Source organism: Schistocerca nitens, chromosome 11 (assembly GCF_023898315.1).
Source record: "Schistocerca nitens isolate TAMUIC-IGC-003100 chromosome 11, iqSchNite1.1, whole genome shotgun sequence".
In the NCBI taxonomy this organism is placed as follows: Eukaryota; Metazoa; Arthropoda; class Insecta; order Orthoptera; family Acrididae; genus Schistocerca; species Schistocerca nitens.
The window spans coordinates 37513809-37532704 of record NC_064624.1 but is presented as its reverse complement, the minus strand read 5'-3'; the positions used below and the strand labels follow the sequence as shown (position 1 = coordinate 37532704).

Here is an 18896-nt window from a genome sequence, read left to right as displayed (position 1 = left end):
AACCCAAATATATTTATGCACCTGCTAATACTGCTACTGCAGAAGTGCTGTATTTGTTTCGCACACATTGTACCACTCAATTAGCATTTTGTACAGCAAATGCCATGAGAATCTTTTAGTTCAGTGGCCCAAAAATAAATTTGTTATGCCACTGCTTTTGTAGGGATAAACCTGTGGTACTGGATGTGGTGAATGCAGGTAGGAGATTTCAGAAAAATCATGAAAGAACAAATGTGGATGTAACAAGAGGGAAATGGCTGTAAAATTAACTTTGGTGGCGTGTATAGATGTTCACTGACAACTGTAATTGTACCAAGAGTTTGACTGCATCATTACACCATTTGACTAGGGAAAGTGATGGAGAGTAAACCAGCTGTGAATTTGTAGTCCATTGCAGATAAACAAGTAGTCATAGCTTTTTACATCAAAAGTTATTCCTTATTCCTGTTCATTATAGTGAAAAATTTGTTTTTAGTTTTGTGTTACTAGGACAACAACCATGGGTGTCCAGATGGCATATACGTGAGTTGTTTTTTGTGACTTCTGAAGGATTGCTAAGGGTGCAAGCAAAACGATTATATTTATTTTTATTTGTGTAAATGTAGGACAAATTCACAATTACATTCAAATGTAAAATAATTAAATTTGTAAGTTACATAGCATCCATAATTCATTACATAATGACTGTGACAATGACACTGGAGAGAAGCAGAAAGTCCTCATGATATCTACATGTTTTATATTTTGTACAATAATGATAGGGCATTGTTTTTCAGAATGAAGGAACTTTTATTTAAGGAAACAAGTGGACTTCTTGGCTTCACCTGGGTATGCATTTACTCCAGTTCTGACCACCTCGACCTCCATTATATTTCACTCCATTCTCTGTACATGTCCCCCCCTCTCCCCAGGGGCCTTTTAGAGTGATTCATTAGCTGAGAAGGTCAATGTGATGGTATACCGATGCCATGTGAAATTGTAGGTCCCCCAGGTGCTTAAAGTGTCTTGAATTTGGGCACGTATTTGCATTGCAGCACTAACCCCATCTCTAGAGATTGTGGATGAGTATCGCTTGCAAATGCGCTGTTTGCATCTCTCCCCTTCTTTGTCCACTGAGGAAAACACCACACTCCTTACCCAACAGATTACACTGTTTTCTAGATAGTGAAGAAGATACAAGAATACAGGACTCAGGACAAACCTACTGGCAAAGAGGCCAAACAGAACTGCAAGCCCTGTTCCTCCCTCATCATCACTACCTTGGATGTGTGCCCAGATCGGCTGACATCATTGCTGACTGTAGTACTTTTGCCTTTCATGTCGGCCCTGACTACCTGCCACATGGAGGCATCAACAAGGCAGTCCAGAATATAATTACAGCCATTCATCTGGCAGCTGATTTAGCAATCCTCTGTTTCTTGGACCTGCTCTGACAGAAGAGAGTACATTGGTGGTCATCAGAAATTGTAGAGGCCATTAGTGATACTAGGTGGGCTCTCCAGCACTATAAGTGGCACCAATCAATGGAGCATGTTATTTACTTCAAGTGTCTTCATGCCTAGGTCTGCCACCTGATGAAATGATGTAAACAAGAATGCTGGGAGCAGCCTGTTTCAACCCTCAGACCATAAACCTCTCCTTCGCATGTTTGACCTAAGATGAGACATTTCTATATATACCAGACACTATTAGGTGTATCTGCTGTTGCCTTGAAATTCCACTGTCTTCACTGACCCAGACACCATTGCCAACATTTTTCTCTGCATATGCTAGAGTCTCAGCATCTGAGATTTATCAACATGTTTTTAATGTTCTTAAGCAATGGGTGGAGTAAAAGGAATTACCTTTTACTGTGTGCCACCTGGAGCTGTATAAAGCTCAATTCATTGAGTGGGAATTCATCAGTGTCCTTGTCCTCTACCATGGTACAGCCCCAGGGCCCGGTCACATTGACAACCAAATGATCAAGCACCTATCAGTGGATTGTCAGCATCATACCCTTGCCATCTGTAACTGCATCTGGACCAAGGGCTAGTTCCAATCACAACAATTAGAAAGCATCATTGTCACAGTGCGGAAACTGGGTAAGCACCTTTAGAGATGAGCAGTTATCGCCCATTAAGTTCCACCAATGTTCTCTGTATATTGCTTGAATGCACAGTGAGCTGACAGCTGTGTGGCTCCTTCAGTCTCGTGGTCTTCTGGCTGCATCACAGTGTGGTTTTTGGCAAAGCTGTTTCACTACTAATAATGTGGTTTGCCTACAGTCTGCCAGCCAGTCAGTTTTTGCCCAGTGTCAATGCATTGTAGCAGTCTTCAACGACCTGCAAAAGCTGTATGACACCAGCAGGTGACACCATATCCTTGATACCTCACGCGAATAGGGTCTCTGGGATCCATTCCCAGTTTTTATATAGAATTTCGTGTCACAGTGTATATTCTAGGTTCTAGTTGGTGCTTCCACAACACTCCCCATATCCAAGAGAATGGAGTCCTGCAGCGTTCTGTACTGCATATCCTTGTGCTTCTACAAGCCATCAATAGCCACCTCTAGCTGTGAGGTCATCAGTATCACCCTCCCTGTATGCTGACTACTTCTGCCTCTTACTATTGCTCCTGTAGTGTGGGTGTCACTGACTGTAGACTACAAGGCACCATTCAAAAGAAACGATCATGGGCACTCATCCATGGCTTTTGGTTTTCAGCTGCCAAAACTCATATCATGGTTTTTTGTCAACATCGTATGGTTCATCTACAACCAGAACTTTATCTTGATTACAAACTACTCAGTGTGGCAGGAACTTACTGTTTTAGGACTGGTCTTTGTTTCTTAATTGACATGATTTTGCAGTCTTTTGCAGTGTAAGTGAAAGTGCTTGCTGCTCCTCAGTACACTTGGTCGCCTGAGTAACACCAACAGGGGTGCAGAGTGCACTACCCTTCTGCAGCTTTACAAAGCCATGATCAAACTGTCTTGGTTATGGGAGTCTGGCATATGGTTCGGCATCACCCTCAGCATTGCGGATACTGGATCAGATACACCACTCTGGGGTTTGATTTGCAACAGGAGCCTTTTGAGCTAGTCCTATGGACAGATTACTCATGGAGGCTGGGGTCCAATCATTGTGTACCAGGTGCCAACAACAGCTTCTCAGTTGAGCTACCTATGTTTGCAACTCTCCTAAGCATCCAAACTATTGTCCCCTCTTTCCAAACATGGAAACCTATCTCCCACAATGGTGGCCCAGATCAGGGATTATGATTGCAGTCCACACACTGTCCCTCCCCACTGAATTCCAGTTATTTCTTCCTCCATCTCTCCTCTGGGCCCACTCATGTACACCTCTGTGAGGAACCCCTTGGTCACAGATTTGTCCTGACTCATCATGAGGTCCGAAAGACATGGTCCCTCCTGAGGCCCTCTGCCACCAATTTTTCTCCATTTATGGTACATACTGGGCTTCAGCAGTAGTCTATACAGATTGCTTGATGGTTGCTGATCACATGGGCTTTGCGTACACTATCATGGGTCATACTGAACTGCCTTCCTTGCCAGAAGCTGTAGTGTTGTTAGCCATCTCTCATGCTCTTGAGCATATCCTTCCCTCCAGTGGTGGGTCCTTCATCTGCCGCAACCTCTTGACCAGTTTAGAAGCTCTTACCCAGTATTACCCTCAGCATCCCATGGTTATTGCTAATCAGTATTCCCAGTATGCTCTTAAGGAAGGTGGATGCTCAGTGACGATTGTTGGGATCCCTGGGAATGAACATTGCTGGTAGCTAGGCCAAACTGGCTACCAGTAAGCCAGCTCTGGTGATCAGTATTCTGGAAACAGACCTCTGATTGGTATTACACCATCAAGTTTTAGGAACCTGAAATATGGAATGGATCACTCTAACTTCAAACTACCAGTGATAAGGAAGACTACGAATCCTTGTAGGTCCTTTCATGCAGGCCTCTCAGAAGTATTCTACTGTCCTTTGCCAGCTCCACATCAACCATACCTGACTGACTTGTGGTCATGTCTTCCAGTGGGAGGACACACCCCACTGTCGTCATTCTCATTCAACAGTAGTCTACATTTTGCTGTACTCTCCATCCTTGCTATTGAGACCCATCGACAGGTTGGCAGAACACTGTTGACTCCTCTGCACAGACCAGGCTGTGGCTGTCTGGGCTTGGTGGTCCAGCCCAGTTCTCACCCTACCTGCTCTTTTACACTTCTTCCCTCCTGTCACATAGTGTTGGACAAATTAATCTTTCGTCTCTGTACTTCTCTTGCCCTGTCTGTATTGCTAGTCTTTCGTAGGCAGTTCATGAGTAAGGTACCTCTGGTAAGTGGCAGGGACTGGGGGATGTATGTCCTCTCATTGCGTTTTGCTGCTTCTGGCTGCTCCCTAAATGGGGCACCTTGCCTGTCTTCCATCCTCTGTGTTCATTTTTTCCTTTTGTCCCTTATATCGGTTTCACTGACCTCTCATAGACATTGGGGTTTTATTCCTCTAAATTGTGTGTGGTAGGGTCTCTCTTACCTACAGTTGTGTAGATCCACCTGCCTGTTTGAGGAAGGACAGTTGACCTAGTAGTTTTGTGTCTTTAATCATTCAATCAGCCAACAACCTCTGTCCATCTGCTACCCCTCTCTGTCCATCTGTTTCTGCCACCTCTCTCTCTCTCTCTCTCTCTCTGTCTGTTGTTCTTCCGTTCCTCTCTCCACATCATCCTGCCCACTTCCATGGGAGGTTGCTGGTTCTTACCTTCTCTGTATTTTAGTCTAGATAGTAAGTAATACATGTACCTGGCTTGGTTGTAGTCGAACCAGTGGTTTAGGAGGTGATGTAGAACACATCCACTTTTGTAGTATGTATGGTTGCTGTGTATGCTGGTAGCTGCTTGGTATGTAAGAAATAATTTTGATTGATATTTCGGGGTCAATCGCTTACTGTTGTGCCTGTCTTCAAGAATAAACAAAGATTCGGTTCCAAATATTTGAAATGTGGCACCACATTTTCTTGCTGCCTATTTCAAATTGTTGAATATATGTGATTATTAGTGTTACGGCCATGACAGTTTCTACACAAGATCTGTTTGAATGTTTCTTCTCTCTCTCTCTCTCTCTCTCTCTCTCTCTCTCTCTCTCTCTCTCTCTCTCTCTCTCTCTCCTGTTTTCCTGCTCCTCTAAGAGAGAGCCATTTGGAACAAGACACAGAAGCCTTGATCACTTAACTTTTTTGCTTTTTTCAGTTTCTTGAAGACCCATTAAAGACTGAAGGACCTAGTGTTTCGGTAAAGCAAGATCCCGAACTGAAACAACATGCTGATGGATCAGAGCATAATGTAAGTTTTCACACAAGCACTTTATTGCGTAGGAAGTGTAGTAAGAATGTCATGACACAAATATGGGGCATTCAAGCTAAATTATCATGGATGGTGTGCAATTGTAACCTATGATACCAGCTATTTTCAAGAATTTTTGTGGTCTTCCAGTTGACTCTAGTTAGATGTGTTATTTCATGTTTATCACCAATAGTATTTTAACAGAACTTGTAACAAGCATATTTTTACGAACCATTACCCTTTTATTAATTTTTTATTATGATTGTATGCAATGAATGCATTAAGTACATGTTTGGTATCAACAGAGCAAGGAAGACTTCCTCTTGGAAGAAACTTAATATCGTTATATGTCTCTGTGTCACAGTGCTGTAACAGAAGATCTGGAACTATATGTGTTGGGGTATAGTTTAGAGTTCCCAGTCACTATTTACTGTAATATTTACATTATTACTGAAATCCTGCAGTGGCTGTGTGTAATTCCTTCTGATTTCCCTCCAGTACACATGACATAAATGTGCATGGTTTCCCAAAGAGTGGGCACTGAAAATATTTGGTGAAGAGCAAGAAGCTGTGTAAATAGGATTAAATTTTGTTAATTTTGATGATGATGTAGAGAATGCCATAATCATTTGATTAAAGACTGAAAAGCCCTCTTATTTATTGGTTTACAGCTGGAAGATTATTGGGGTTTCTCTATTATCTGAGTTTAATTTTGAAATGTTGCCACACACCCATATATCAAGTTTGCATATGGGAGTATGACCATCCGATAGAGCAGGCCATACTGCCACTGAAATCAGAATGGATTATGTGATAGGAATAGAAAGTGAAAGTATGCCAAATAAATACTACACAATGGCTGATAGCAAAATCAGAGACATTAGAACTGATTTGGATGAATTGTGACACTCACTCTTTCCAGTTGATTAGAATCTCTGCAGAGTTGGATGATATTCATAAGAAAGTAATATTGAGAACTGTGTCAGAAGTTAGCAAGCAGTTATAATTCAGCATTTTTTTTTTTTTTTCATGCAGTCTGTTAAAGATCCATTTGGAATATCTTGGTCCACTGATTTTATCAAGGAGGATCCTGAATTGAATTTGGAAATTAATGTCACTGAGGATATTGTAAGTATTCACATCTCTAATGTATTGCATGTAGCCAAGTAATGAGCATTTTGTTAATTGTGTAGAGTAAAGGATGTATTACAGTGGAATTAGCACAGATTGTCAGTTTTCTGGAACTTTTTGCTGTTCGTAATTGTAGAGTATTATTTTACTCCTGAACTTGACTATCATATCATCTGTTATGTGCTGACTTGTAAACAGAAGTGGAAGGGGACTGGTTGCTGGTATAATCCTGTTTTCTGTAGCCCTTGTTGATATCAACTATATCGTATAATGGCTGTGTGTGATGGATAAACCTAATTCACATTTATATTAAGTGTAAGTTCTAATAGTGTAGGTCATTATGCTGTTCTTATCTTCTGTGTGAATAATAGTTATTCTTGATATTGTCATAAAAATTTTTTGGGTTTTGAAAAAAAAGAGATAAAATTCGTATGTTGTAGATCAGCCCTGATACTTAGGCCACAACCTGTACATATTGTGGCAGCTTCGGTGGTGCCTGTTGTATTAGTTACAAATTTTTCAGTTATAGAAAAACCCTGTGTATGGCTTTTGGTGAATGATCGTTCACAGGTGAAGCCAACCTCAACATTTGAGTCCTGGAAGATCTAAAGAAGAAAGATTATTTGTTTAAATATGCTTTATGACCTTGCTAAGGGAAAGAGATGCTCACATTGATAAACATGTCACAGAAATAAAATTAGAGAGAGACTATACAAGCTTACAGGTCAAGGAACCAAACTATCATGCTAGTGACAGCTCACAGTATGTAAAGGAGTGTAGCTGATTCACAGCTAACGGACCAAGACTTCAGGTCGCAGAGACTCCTATTATGCCATTTTGAACAAATTAGAGGGATGCATTGGCATCAAAAGTAGACAGGACAGTAAGTGGAACACTAATAGTGTTGTTCCACAAGAAGGGTTTTACAGAAATAACACCATGAATAGTAGTCAGGGATGTGCAAATCAGAAGATTGGCCAAAACAATGAACTGTAGGGTGTCCTAAGGCATAGCTGTAGTTGTCAAAGTGGCTGGCTTGTAGTTGGTGACCAGTTACCATGAAAATGCAAAAGGCAGTACTGGCCTTCATATGCAACCCAAGAGATCACAGGTCGTACAGGATGCCTCCATAGCACCTGGGCCAGAGGTGCAGAGATAGTGCCCACTGCATGGAGTGCTGCTGTCAATGCAAGTGTGGAGAACAGTGTGTTGCTGGTTGTGTGGCCTGGAAAACCATGTCATGTGGTTGGCACTGAAATCACTGATGTGTACCCCACTTGTTACTTTCAAATTACGTATGAAATGTAGTCACCTGAGCAAATCGTACATACAAACTAATCTATTAGCAATTCCCATAATTAGCAGTGTTAGATTAGCATTAGTTACACTTCAGAGGTAAATTCCTGTGGGAGAAGACTACATCAGATTCGGTGGGTAGCCATGTAGGTGTCAATGGGTTGGAGCATTGGCAATCACCCATTCTTATGCCAGTTCATAGGAACAGGATCAAAGATCAGATCAGCGACATTGCAACTCATAATATTAATTCTCTACTTAAAATAGGAAAATAAAGATTTGATGGATGACTTAGAGAAGCAGAAAATTTTAGAAACAGGACTCCAGGAAATAAGAAATACTACAGAAGAACCATTCAAATCACAAGGCTACTGAATTTACAATGGTAAACCTGGAATAAGGGTTATGAAAGAATGTCCCCAATTTGGAACTGGGTTTATAGTAATGTGAAAATAATAGATTTGATTATTGATTTCCAAGCCACCTCCCCTAGAATTGCAACTTTGAGTTTAAAAATATGTAACAACATTTATATCATCGTTAATGCCCATACCCCTACTAATGAAAAGAATTTTCTAACAAAGACCAGGAACGAAGTGGAAAAGTTTTGGGATCTCCTTGACCAAGCAATAAACCATGTAAATATTAACATTGTTAAGATCCTGTTAGGGAACTTCAATACTCAACTCAGAAGAGAAAAGAAATACTGGGATATTATTGGGAAATAGGCTCCACATAAACAAATTAGAATTGTCAAAGACTTCCTGAAATCTGTAGGGAACACAAACTGATCTCAAAGTACACATACTTCAAAAGGAGACCAAACAAATGTAAAACTTGGAAACATCCTGATTGGAGAAAAGGAGAATGGCAGCTGGATCATGTATTTATGGACAAATTCTTCCACAGAAAAATCTACAATGTTAAAATGCTCAGGCAACAAGCAGAACCCATTGAACCGACCTAATAGACATGTCTGGTGGAACTCAGAATATGACAAAATTCATGTTTGGAAGACAATTCTGAAAATTTGCCCCTGCCACATTAATGCTGAAAAGGGAAGAGGGAAAAAAGCCACATAGTGACGAGGTAAATGCTGAAATCATGGCAAAAGCATTTAGTAAATTTTTAAATTGTGAAGAACCCCAGGAACTTGTAGCAATTAATACACACACACCCATCAAGACTCCACCTGATCTCATGAATCCTCCAACAGTTCAAGAGGTGGAAACAGCACTCAGAGATGAAAACTTATAAGGCGTGCAGAGAAGACCATGTTTTTTGCAGATATGTGGACATATGCCAGTGATATAATTCAAACATCCTTACACATAGCCCTAACAAAAATCTGGATAACAGAAAAGTTTCCCAAACATTGGACCACAGTCATAATCCACCCATTCCACAAAAAAGGAGATAAAAGCAACCCAGGTAATTAGAGGTATCTCTCTTAGACTGCACATAGATTTTCTCCACAGTCCTATACAAGAGGATCAAACAGCAAATAGAGGAAGAATTAGGTGAATACCAAGGAGGCTTCAGACATTGGAGAAGCTGTGCAGAATAGATCATCAATTTAAAATTAGCCATATAATATTACAAGAAACAAAATGAACCTCTTGTAATAACCTCCATGGACTTTAAAAAAGCACATGACTGTATCCATGGATCTTCAGTGTTAAAAATCTTAAGAAATTTTGGGCTCCATACAAAATTAATCAAATTGATAGAACTCACCTTAACCAACACTGTTTGATATGTCAAGTTCAGGGAGGAACTCTCTGAGCCATTCATCATAAAAGCAGGTTTAAGACAAGGAGATTGTTTGGCACTCTTGCTGTTGAACTGTGCTTTAGAATACATAATGATGAAATGGTACAACATTAACCCAAAGAACATCCAAATTGGAAGATCCAAAAACAACATAACTATAAATTGTCTAGGATTTGCTGATGACCTAGCTCTCTTGTCCAACAGTATTCAGGAAACCAAACAAGAAATTCTCACTACAGGAAATAGCACAGAAAATTGGTCTTGAAATATCCTTTGAAAATCCAGTCATCATGTTAACTGACCCTACACTCTTAAACAAAATTGGCATAAGAAACCAAGAAATCAAAATTGTAGATAAATTTGAATTACTGGGAGAAATCAAAACACACGAACTCCATGAAAAGCCAACATGGCATAACAGAATAAACAAATTGACTACAACACAATATATCACCAAGAACACCTACAACAAAAAGATCCTGTCAATAGCAACAAAATTAAAGCACAACAAAGCATTCACTCAGCCCGAAATAACATACACAAGTGAAACCATCTTCAAAACAACTAACACACAGAAATAGACAAAATACTCAAAATAGGGAGAAGAATCATCAGAATGTGCATCAACAACTCATACCAGAAAGATAGACGCTGGAGAGTAGCTACAAATGAAACAGTCTACAAGGAAATAGAACTGGTAATGAGTACAATCATGAAGAAAGAATTTCATTTTTTGGACATGTAATAAGAACACCAGAGAACAGGATCATCAGTAGGCCAATAGAAAAATTGTGGAGTAGTGAGTGCAACATTAAGTGGATTACAGAAATCAAGGAAGATATGGATGAGCTACAGATTACATTTCAAGACCTAAGAAACAAAACTGACAATCAGGAAACTCACAGACAAAAAAACCAGACTGCAAATGAGAATCAACAGACAGACAATAGGAAGGGTGATTCCTGATGAAGACAGAAGAATGAGACCTGAGAGAATGAACAAGTACTGGGCTGATAGGAAACTGAAAAATTCTTTGTAGAAAGTTGGCGAGAGTGGTCCAATGAAGGCCATAAAATGGAAATAATAATTTATTATTATTTCTTTCCTTTCTCAGACGTTATGTCTGGTTAAAAATGGAAAGTGACGTGGACCTTGATCAAGCGTGACTTCCTTTTAACTGTATGGTATATGTTACATTGCATTTAGGAACTTTTTGGTTATCATTATTATTATTATTATTGAAACTCAAGACAAATTAAGGTTATCATAACTTACTGAAAGAAATTCTACCTGTATAAGCAATTCCTCAGGGTGTTTAAAATCATCAGATTTCACAAGGCTATAACTTTGTCATAAATAAAGGTACAGAATTGGGGTCAGTTTTGTACTTCTATAGATACCTGAGAAGCCTTTATTTACAAAGAAATGAAGATTTTCCCATTGTGAACAATTAATATGCGTGCACATACAACATCAAGGTGCTTTTCACAGCTGTCTTTAGGATCAGATTCGTCATTTATTGATCACAAATATCGAAACTCTTTTGAACACATTTAAGCATCCAGGCGATAGATTTCATCCGTGCATTTGTAATCATGTCAGTTTAGGAAACTCACTGCTGTTGCCATGTAGCATCATAGTTCAAAGTTGTTGGAAGAGGATGCACATAGGTGGAGCCTTTCACAAACACCCACCAATAAAAAAGGTACCATACTGAGAGACGAAGCAAATTTCAAGGTCAGATCTGCAGCCCCTTATAGTTGATCAGTCCCTCGGGCACCTTCTTGTTAAGAAGTGCTCCTTCGTGAAGATATGCAATGGTACTCCACCCATATGAAAAATTATGTTTTTGATCATTTTTTCATCTCTTCTGTTTTTGGCCCTTTTGTGTGTTCCCTAATATTTTCCACTCCCATCAGTTTGTTACAGAATTCTCTAATCTTCAGATTCAGTTCAGTGTTAATCTCACTAAACTGTTAATCACATTACATATGTTTAGTAATAAATCATGATTACTACCAACAAACTTCCTGTCCTGTATTGCACAGCACATTACCCTTATTATTGTTACAGCTACCAGTTAGTCTTATCCCTCGAGGATTCATTTTGTACGTTTTAAAGCAATCAGAAATGACTTGCTGCTGGAAGAAGTAGACAGTTGGTCATACACTAAATGAAACACACTGCATAAAATTCCTTGGTGTCTGCTTGGATTTCAAATTGAAACGGGGTCAAAAAATCGGTGAACTTGTCAAATAGTGTTCCGTAGTGACAGGTAGGTGCAAGATTCCCTAGGTCAATGAAGAGGTTTGGGCAAGGTGTTCACATCACATTCCTACTACAAGGTTGTATAGGATAAATCCTAGTGCCCTATAAGATTATCCTATAGGATAGGACTGAGTGAAAGCATGCTAGAAAGCATTTCTGCAAGTTGACACTCAGGAGGAACACTTATAATTGCAAGGCAGAGAGATATGAGCTTTTTGGTTAACTTGTTCTCATGCTGGTGCCTCCTTAATTTATTATCAATCCGAATGCTTAAGAACTTCACTCGTGGATTTTCATCCAGTGTGTCATTGATATGTCCTTCTATCTATGTCATTTGGATTTGTTTGGAATTGCATGATGTTTGTTTTTGTAAGTATAAAGATCGAATATTTGTTCTGTTGCCTGTAAACCAGCCACAAACATGTTCTATTAATCTCCTGGCTGTTTCTACTATGAATGTTTTGTTTTTTGTTGCTAAGCTAAGAGTTAGTTCTTGTAAGTGTAATTCTTTTAACCCTAGTTTCCTCAAGTAAAGGGAGATCAAGGTTGTAATGTGATGCCAGTAAGCTTTCTCCACTTCTACTGCATATTTCAGTCATGCTGTAAAGTCAGCACAATATTTTACTAATTACATGGTTATGACCTTTACAAGAAGAGTCCTTGCTTCTGTGATTGATTTGACCAATCATCTGATAAAATTGATGGCTGGTCAAGTATACACTTCCTCACTGAGTGCCATGGATCTAATTTCAATGGTCACTTTTTCTCCCCAATGTTTTCAGCTACTGTTAAGAAATTGTCTTCATGGCATGTTCACTGTTGGTCTTGGTGTTTATATATTGTCATTTGGAGATACCGAGTGGAACTATAGTCACTAGAAAGTGGAGTGCCAAGTTGAGAAATAGGAGCACTGTTGACATACTCATCTGCTTGGGTTCTATAGAGGGGTAACAGCAGTGGAGGCAGCCAGAAACATTTGTGCCCTGTTTGTGTTTAATGCCATTGGACAGAGCTTTGCAAGAAAATGTTTTTTTTTATTCTAATGAGACTTGTTTTGCTATTAGTGACCTACATTTGGGATTTGATTAAGATCATTTAAATGCATTAATTCACAGTGATCCATGTCATTGTACTTGAGAACTGGCAAATTCAATGAACTTTGATCATCTCATGAACTTCTGACATTTGCGTGCAATGAGGAAGACTCAAAAATAGGGTGTATAGGTACCACATGCATTACACCAAAATCACAAAAATCGATGTCCATCTGTGCTTGATTGTCATCAGTTGGCTTGTGAACAACACTAACCATTCCTGCCCTGTATCATTATGCTGATCAGAAATGGTGGCTTTGTGCTAAAATAACGAAAAAAAGAGAATGGTTGAGCCCAAACAAAGCAGCAGCAAAAAGCATCCATGAAAGATAATGTTGTTCATCCAGAGTGATTTACTGTGAATTGCTTCCTCAAGGTGTAACCACTGATTACTGGTGAAATTTGTCAACAACTGAGATGTGTTGCAGATTCAGTACATGAACGATGACTAGGAAGACACTACTCCAGGATAAAGCCCGCCAATATGCTACACTGACAAAAAACAGTACACATGAGTTGGATTTTAAAATCATTTCACACCCACCTTATTCACCTGATCTAGCACTCGCAGATTTTCTCCTTTTCTGCTCTCTATTGAACAACCTTCAAGAAACTTCCTTTCCAGATGAAAATGCACACCGAACTTAGCTCAGCGAGTTCTTCGCTTTAAAAACCATGTGACTTCTACAGTTACACATACAAAAAGTCGCCCCAGCATTGGGAGACTGCTGTAAATAGTGAAGGAGAACATTTCATTGATTATTAAGGTCTCTCTTATTTGTATCTGTAGTGTCTATTAACTATTAAACTTACTGAAAAATATTATGAACCATACAACAATCAAATACTTGCTGCAAATGGATGCATATGCATAACTTTTTTTTTCATTTTACTGGTAAACTGTTTCCTTTCATCTGTGTCTAACCAGTATGTATAATGTTCAAAATAATACTTGGTCTGTTGAGCCCAGTGTCTAGGTACAGATATTGCAAACACAGTTAGGTATTGTACATATCTTTCCAAATGCAGTTAACTCAGTGCATGTGTGCTAAGTGTTCGATGATGAATATTATTGTCTTGAGTTGTCAAGTTTAGAAAGGATTTAATACTTTCTCAAAATAATTCTGATCCCCAAGTGAGGTTGTGGCTGAGTAAATATCAGAAAATTGTTAATTTCTTGTCATAAAAGTATGTGGCTCTGTTGAGAGATGACTGTAATATGTGCACCATTGATTCTTAGAACATTTTGAGTAGTAGTATGTGGGTCAGCTCTGTTGTGACAGTCATCCAACATGAAAGCTAATTATTCTTGTTTTGACGTATTGGTGTGGACAATTTTAATGAACAACACAGATAGTACATTGATGTATTTTGTAGGTTATCAAAATATGAGCATGCTTCTAAAAGTAATTTTGTATGAAGAAAATACAATGAAGAATTGACAGAACCTGTAGTTGATAAATTTTACATCATTGTAAAAATGACTGAACTACTAAATATCCACCAATTGATGTTGGAAATAATTTGAATTTTTGTATGATCAGTAGGCCTGTTAGTTGCAGCAGATAGAGATACAATTATTTCTTAATGGAAAACAACAGTATAGTTACTCATTAAAGGTCAGTTGAATCAAAAGTACAATTCAGCTGTGGATAGAGTGATTCCAAGTTTCCTCTTGGGCAATCACACATATGCAAAGTGAGTTTCATAAATTGTTATACTAACGTTTCCTTTTCTAAATGATTGACAATGTGTTCACACAATTGGCTGTGTGGAATTAAAGATAGCTCCTGAAAGAATTTTTTAGAATTATATTTAAATCAGAAATTGTTTGAATTGCACCCTTCCTTTAAAATACAAATACATACGGAATGGGTTAAATTAGGCAAGCAATAAGTGTACATAAAACTTGAAATCTGAAAGATAAAAGTAAAAAACTAATTGCATTTCGGATGCAATAGATTCTGTACATGACTCATGCAAATAACATCATTTCTTAATGCAGTTTTTTATACTCTAAAAAACTAAAACTATACATAAATTGTACAATTTTAAAACATGAGTTTTTCAATTTTTCATTATACTTCATTTTCTTAATGTTCAAATTTGTTCAGTTCTAACAAAAAGTGCTGTCACTTTGTACTTTGTGAATAAATTGTAGGCTTTGGAATGGGTTTGGAAAACATTACCATAGCTTCTGCATTTTCAGAGATGCCATAGAAATTGTTTTATACCTTTCTCATTTAAAATTTCTACAGTGACAAACAATCCAGGATTTATCAGATTAACATGCACATCCTTGCCAGCATCTGTTGCAATTGTGTCTTCAATTGCTGCATTTGATTCCCTGAAAGAATGATTTTATTCTTCTGAATACCCAGAACATCTTTGATAGGTTCGCATTCGGGAGGACGACGGTTCAATCCCGCATCCGGCCATCCTGATTTAGGTTTTCCGTGATTTCCCTAAATCACTCCAGGCAAATGCCGGGATGGTTCCTCTGAAAGGGCACGGCCGACTTCCTTCCCCATCCTTCCCTAATCCGATGAGACCGATGACCACGCTGTCCGGTCTCCTTCCCCAAAAACCAACCAACCAATCTTTGATAGGTTGCATCCACAATTATGAGAAGTTGTTTGATTTTTTTCAAACTTAAAGCTTGTTTCGACAAGAATATTATGATACCTTAAGTTAGAAAATAATAATAGTTTTGAAAATGAGCAAAAGGTTTGACCTGAATGTAAGTTATGCTCACTCAGTTGTCCAGAAACCATCTTTCAGTACCATAAAACATGGTTTTTGCTTGAATCTGAGTTTGTGCACATTTATAAAAATCTGTAGCTCAGTCAGCATACCATTTTCTGTGTTTCATCTGGTTTCACACTCCTCTCCTCATTGCACCACCAATAACATCCATCACAAGTTCACCACGACATGCAGCAAAGAATAACAGTCCATTTCCGCTTTAAATACTTCCGAACACCTAGTGGATAATGTGTACTTGTTTTCCAATAGGGAAGTACAGCCATCTCAACAGATAGTCAACTTTTTTGAGACATGAGATGGTTTTCTTTACATCAGATCTGATTTGTATGAGCACACAGCAACATGTGTTAGATCTCATTAGTGATGATGGCATGATGAAATGTTTCCGCAGCATCCAGGCAAAACCTGTGAAGCCTGAACCTGTTCATGTGATGAATGAGCAGTTTAACTTGTCTTCATTAATCAGAGAAACATTATCTACAAAGCCTGTCTGTAGATCTCTAGATTTGAGAGATCCATTTTGCACATGTCCCCAGTTCAGCAGATTGTGAATTTTTAATGAAGGAGTGAAATATAACATTTGCTTATCAATTTCTGACACTGCATCACCAGTGGTACCATTACCTTCTGTATATTTTTGTTGCCTGTCAACATCAGTCCATTTTTTCCATTTTATTTTTTTGTCAGTCAACGTCATTATTTAATTTGGAGTGAAATTTAGTAGTTACAGTTTTTATGCTTTATACATGAATTCACAGTACACATGAATTGACAGTAGTCTACATGTTCCAGTAACTCCTTACCTCATGATAAAATGCTCTTTTCTGTGTCATTTTTCAGTGCATTCACCAGATAATCAGAGTTGGCATGATACCTTCACACATACATTGAGGTGTATTCAAAACCAACAAAATGTGTAATGCATGAAAGTATTTTTTATTTATACCATTTGAATGCCTGCCTAAAATTGTTTATAAGCGCCGTGAGCTGAAAATACTATTTAGTGTTTTTGCAAAACTCTCTGCATCTTACTCTCAGGATCTTTAAATAATTTAGTATCCCATCTGTCAGGTGCTTGACTGATCGTCATCTCTGCCGTAAAAAAAAAAAAAAAAAAACAAATCAACTGTTTGCTTCTCTTCTTCTGAAACCGTGTTATTCAATTTGTGTTGTTAATGTTTGGTTACTAGTTATGGAAGTTATCGCACTGGAACAATTAATTTGTTTGTTACTGCATATTTCCATGTTGGGCTGTCTGAATGTAGCTATCTTTTCCTGCTTTTCTTAAAGTTTTAGGGGGATTAGTATTAACCTAAACAGGGTTCTGATGATGACACTCCAGTGACATGAGTCCTTTTGCATTTACTTTCTTTGTACAAACTCTTCACAACTCTTTCTTCCTCTTCCTTTATTTTAAGTTGAGACATTTGCTACGTTGCTGTCTTTCCTTTCTTCTGAAATCTTGTGATATTTTCTTGTCTTTTTCTCTACATTGAACCAATTGTAATTGATTTGCTTACAGTTTTGGAATAATATATATATCTCCAATTTACTATCCATTATATTTAGCAGAAAGCTACTATTAATAATGTGTAACAATGCACCAGCCTTCATATACAGATGTATTACTATGTAAGGTATTCAGCAAATGAAACTTTCATTGTTTCATCCACAAAATAATTCCCCCATAAAATCTTTGCTTTACAGCACCATTTTTTAAAAAATTGTTTAGGTTAAAGTTAACTAACCAAAAATGTAAACTTGAACTCCTGACCTACCTTCTGTGTAGTAAGAATACTTGATGTTAAATTCTTCTTTGGATTTCACAACTTAATCAGCTCTTTTAGTTCCATATCTGGCATCAAACATGATGAATTTAAATTCCTTTAACACTGTAACAAAACAAAATGTATTTTGTAACATAATCTATGTAGTTCAAGTGAGTACACAGGAAGTGTCGTACTGATCAGTACATTAGGCATGTATTTCGTATCATTGTAACTCTACTTCTAGCTTTCAAAAAATAGATGTGGGAAATTATTTGCCATTTTCCTCCTCAGACAGGAAAATAGATATCACAGTTGAAACCTGAGGTAAAAACAAAGATAAAGCTTAGAAAATTATATTTTACTCTCGAGCTTACATTCTGGAATGGCTCAAAACTACAAATTTGTCAGATAACATGGCTGGCCTTCACTTAACTTCAAGAGTTAGTAATAGATACAGGAAGGTTAGGAAAGAAGGGCAGGTCACAGAGACCCAAAGAGTGTCACTCACAAGGAAACATCATCAGTTTGCTCTTATATTTTAGAGAGAACAAAAGCATACCATATTTTATGGAGTAAGACATTTTTTTTTCTTTGAAAAATTGCCTAAAAATTTCTGGTGTATCTTACACTCAAAACTAATATAAAAATAGCCAATGAAATTTTAAAATTTAAATATGATATTGTAGGGCTACAGGAAATAATATGGCAGGGGAATGGGCAGATAGATAAACCAAAGTACTCATTGGTATATAGTGGACCAGAAGAAAGAACAGGCCAACTTGGTACAATGTTTATAATAACTAGAGAATTTAGGAAAAGCCTTCTAGAATTTGAACCCATTAATGAAAGGATGTGCAGACTGAGACTAAAACATAAATTTAGGAATACCTCAATAGTTAATGCACATGCACCAACAGAGGGAAAAGAGGATATAATTAAAGAACAGTTCTACGAAGACTTGGAAAAAGTATGCTGTGCAGTACCTAAATATGACCTGATGCTAGTAATAGAAGATTTTAATGCAAAAATAGGGAGGAATGAATATTTCTGGAAAATATTCACTACATGAAGAAAACAATGAGAACGGAGACTAACTATGCCAATTCGCAGCAAGGAATAATATGATTATTAAAAGTACCACCTTTCCACACAAAAGGATCCATCTGGGTACTTGGAAGTCTGCAGCCAATGGAGTAGTCAATCAGATTGACCATATTTTAGTGATTGCACGCCACTCCACGTCAGTTACGGATGTACGGAGCTGCAGAGGACCAAACTGTGATACAGACCACTTTGTGATAAAATCAGTCTTGAGAGAGAAACTGCCACTAACAAATGGCAACAGAATGGGAAAGATGATGAAATGGAATACAAACTGAACATCCCTGATGAAGTACTAAGCAGAAAGTTGAGCAATGAAGAGACCACAGTAGGAGTAGATGAAAGGTGGAACAGGTTTGA

The 18896-nt window shown here is 38.1% G+C and overlaps 1 protein-coding gene across 1 annotated transcript in view; it reads left to right on the top strand.

Annotated features, from left to right (window-relative positions):
• Positions 1–18896, top strand: part of LOC126213110 (zinc finger protein 708-like) — a 110436-nt gene that overhangs the window by 41111 nt on the left and 50429 nt on the right. Inside the window, exons 3-4 of the mRNA XM_049940712.1 lie at positions 5246–5338; positions 6374–6466. Coding sequence (XP_049796669.1) covers positions 5246–5338; positions 6374–6466 — 186 coding nt within the window. The remainder of the gene's footprint in view (positions 1–5245; positions 5339–6373; positions 6467–18896) is intronic.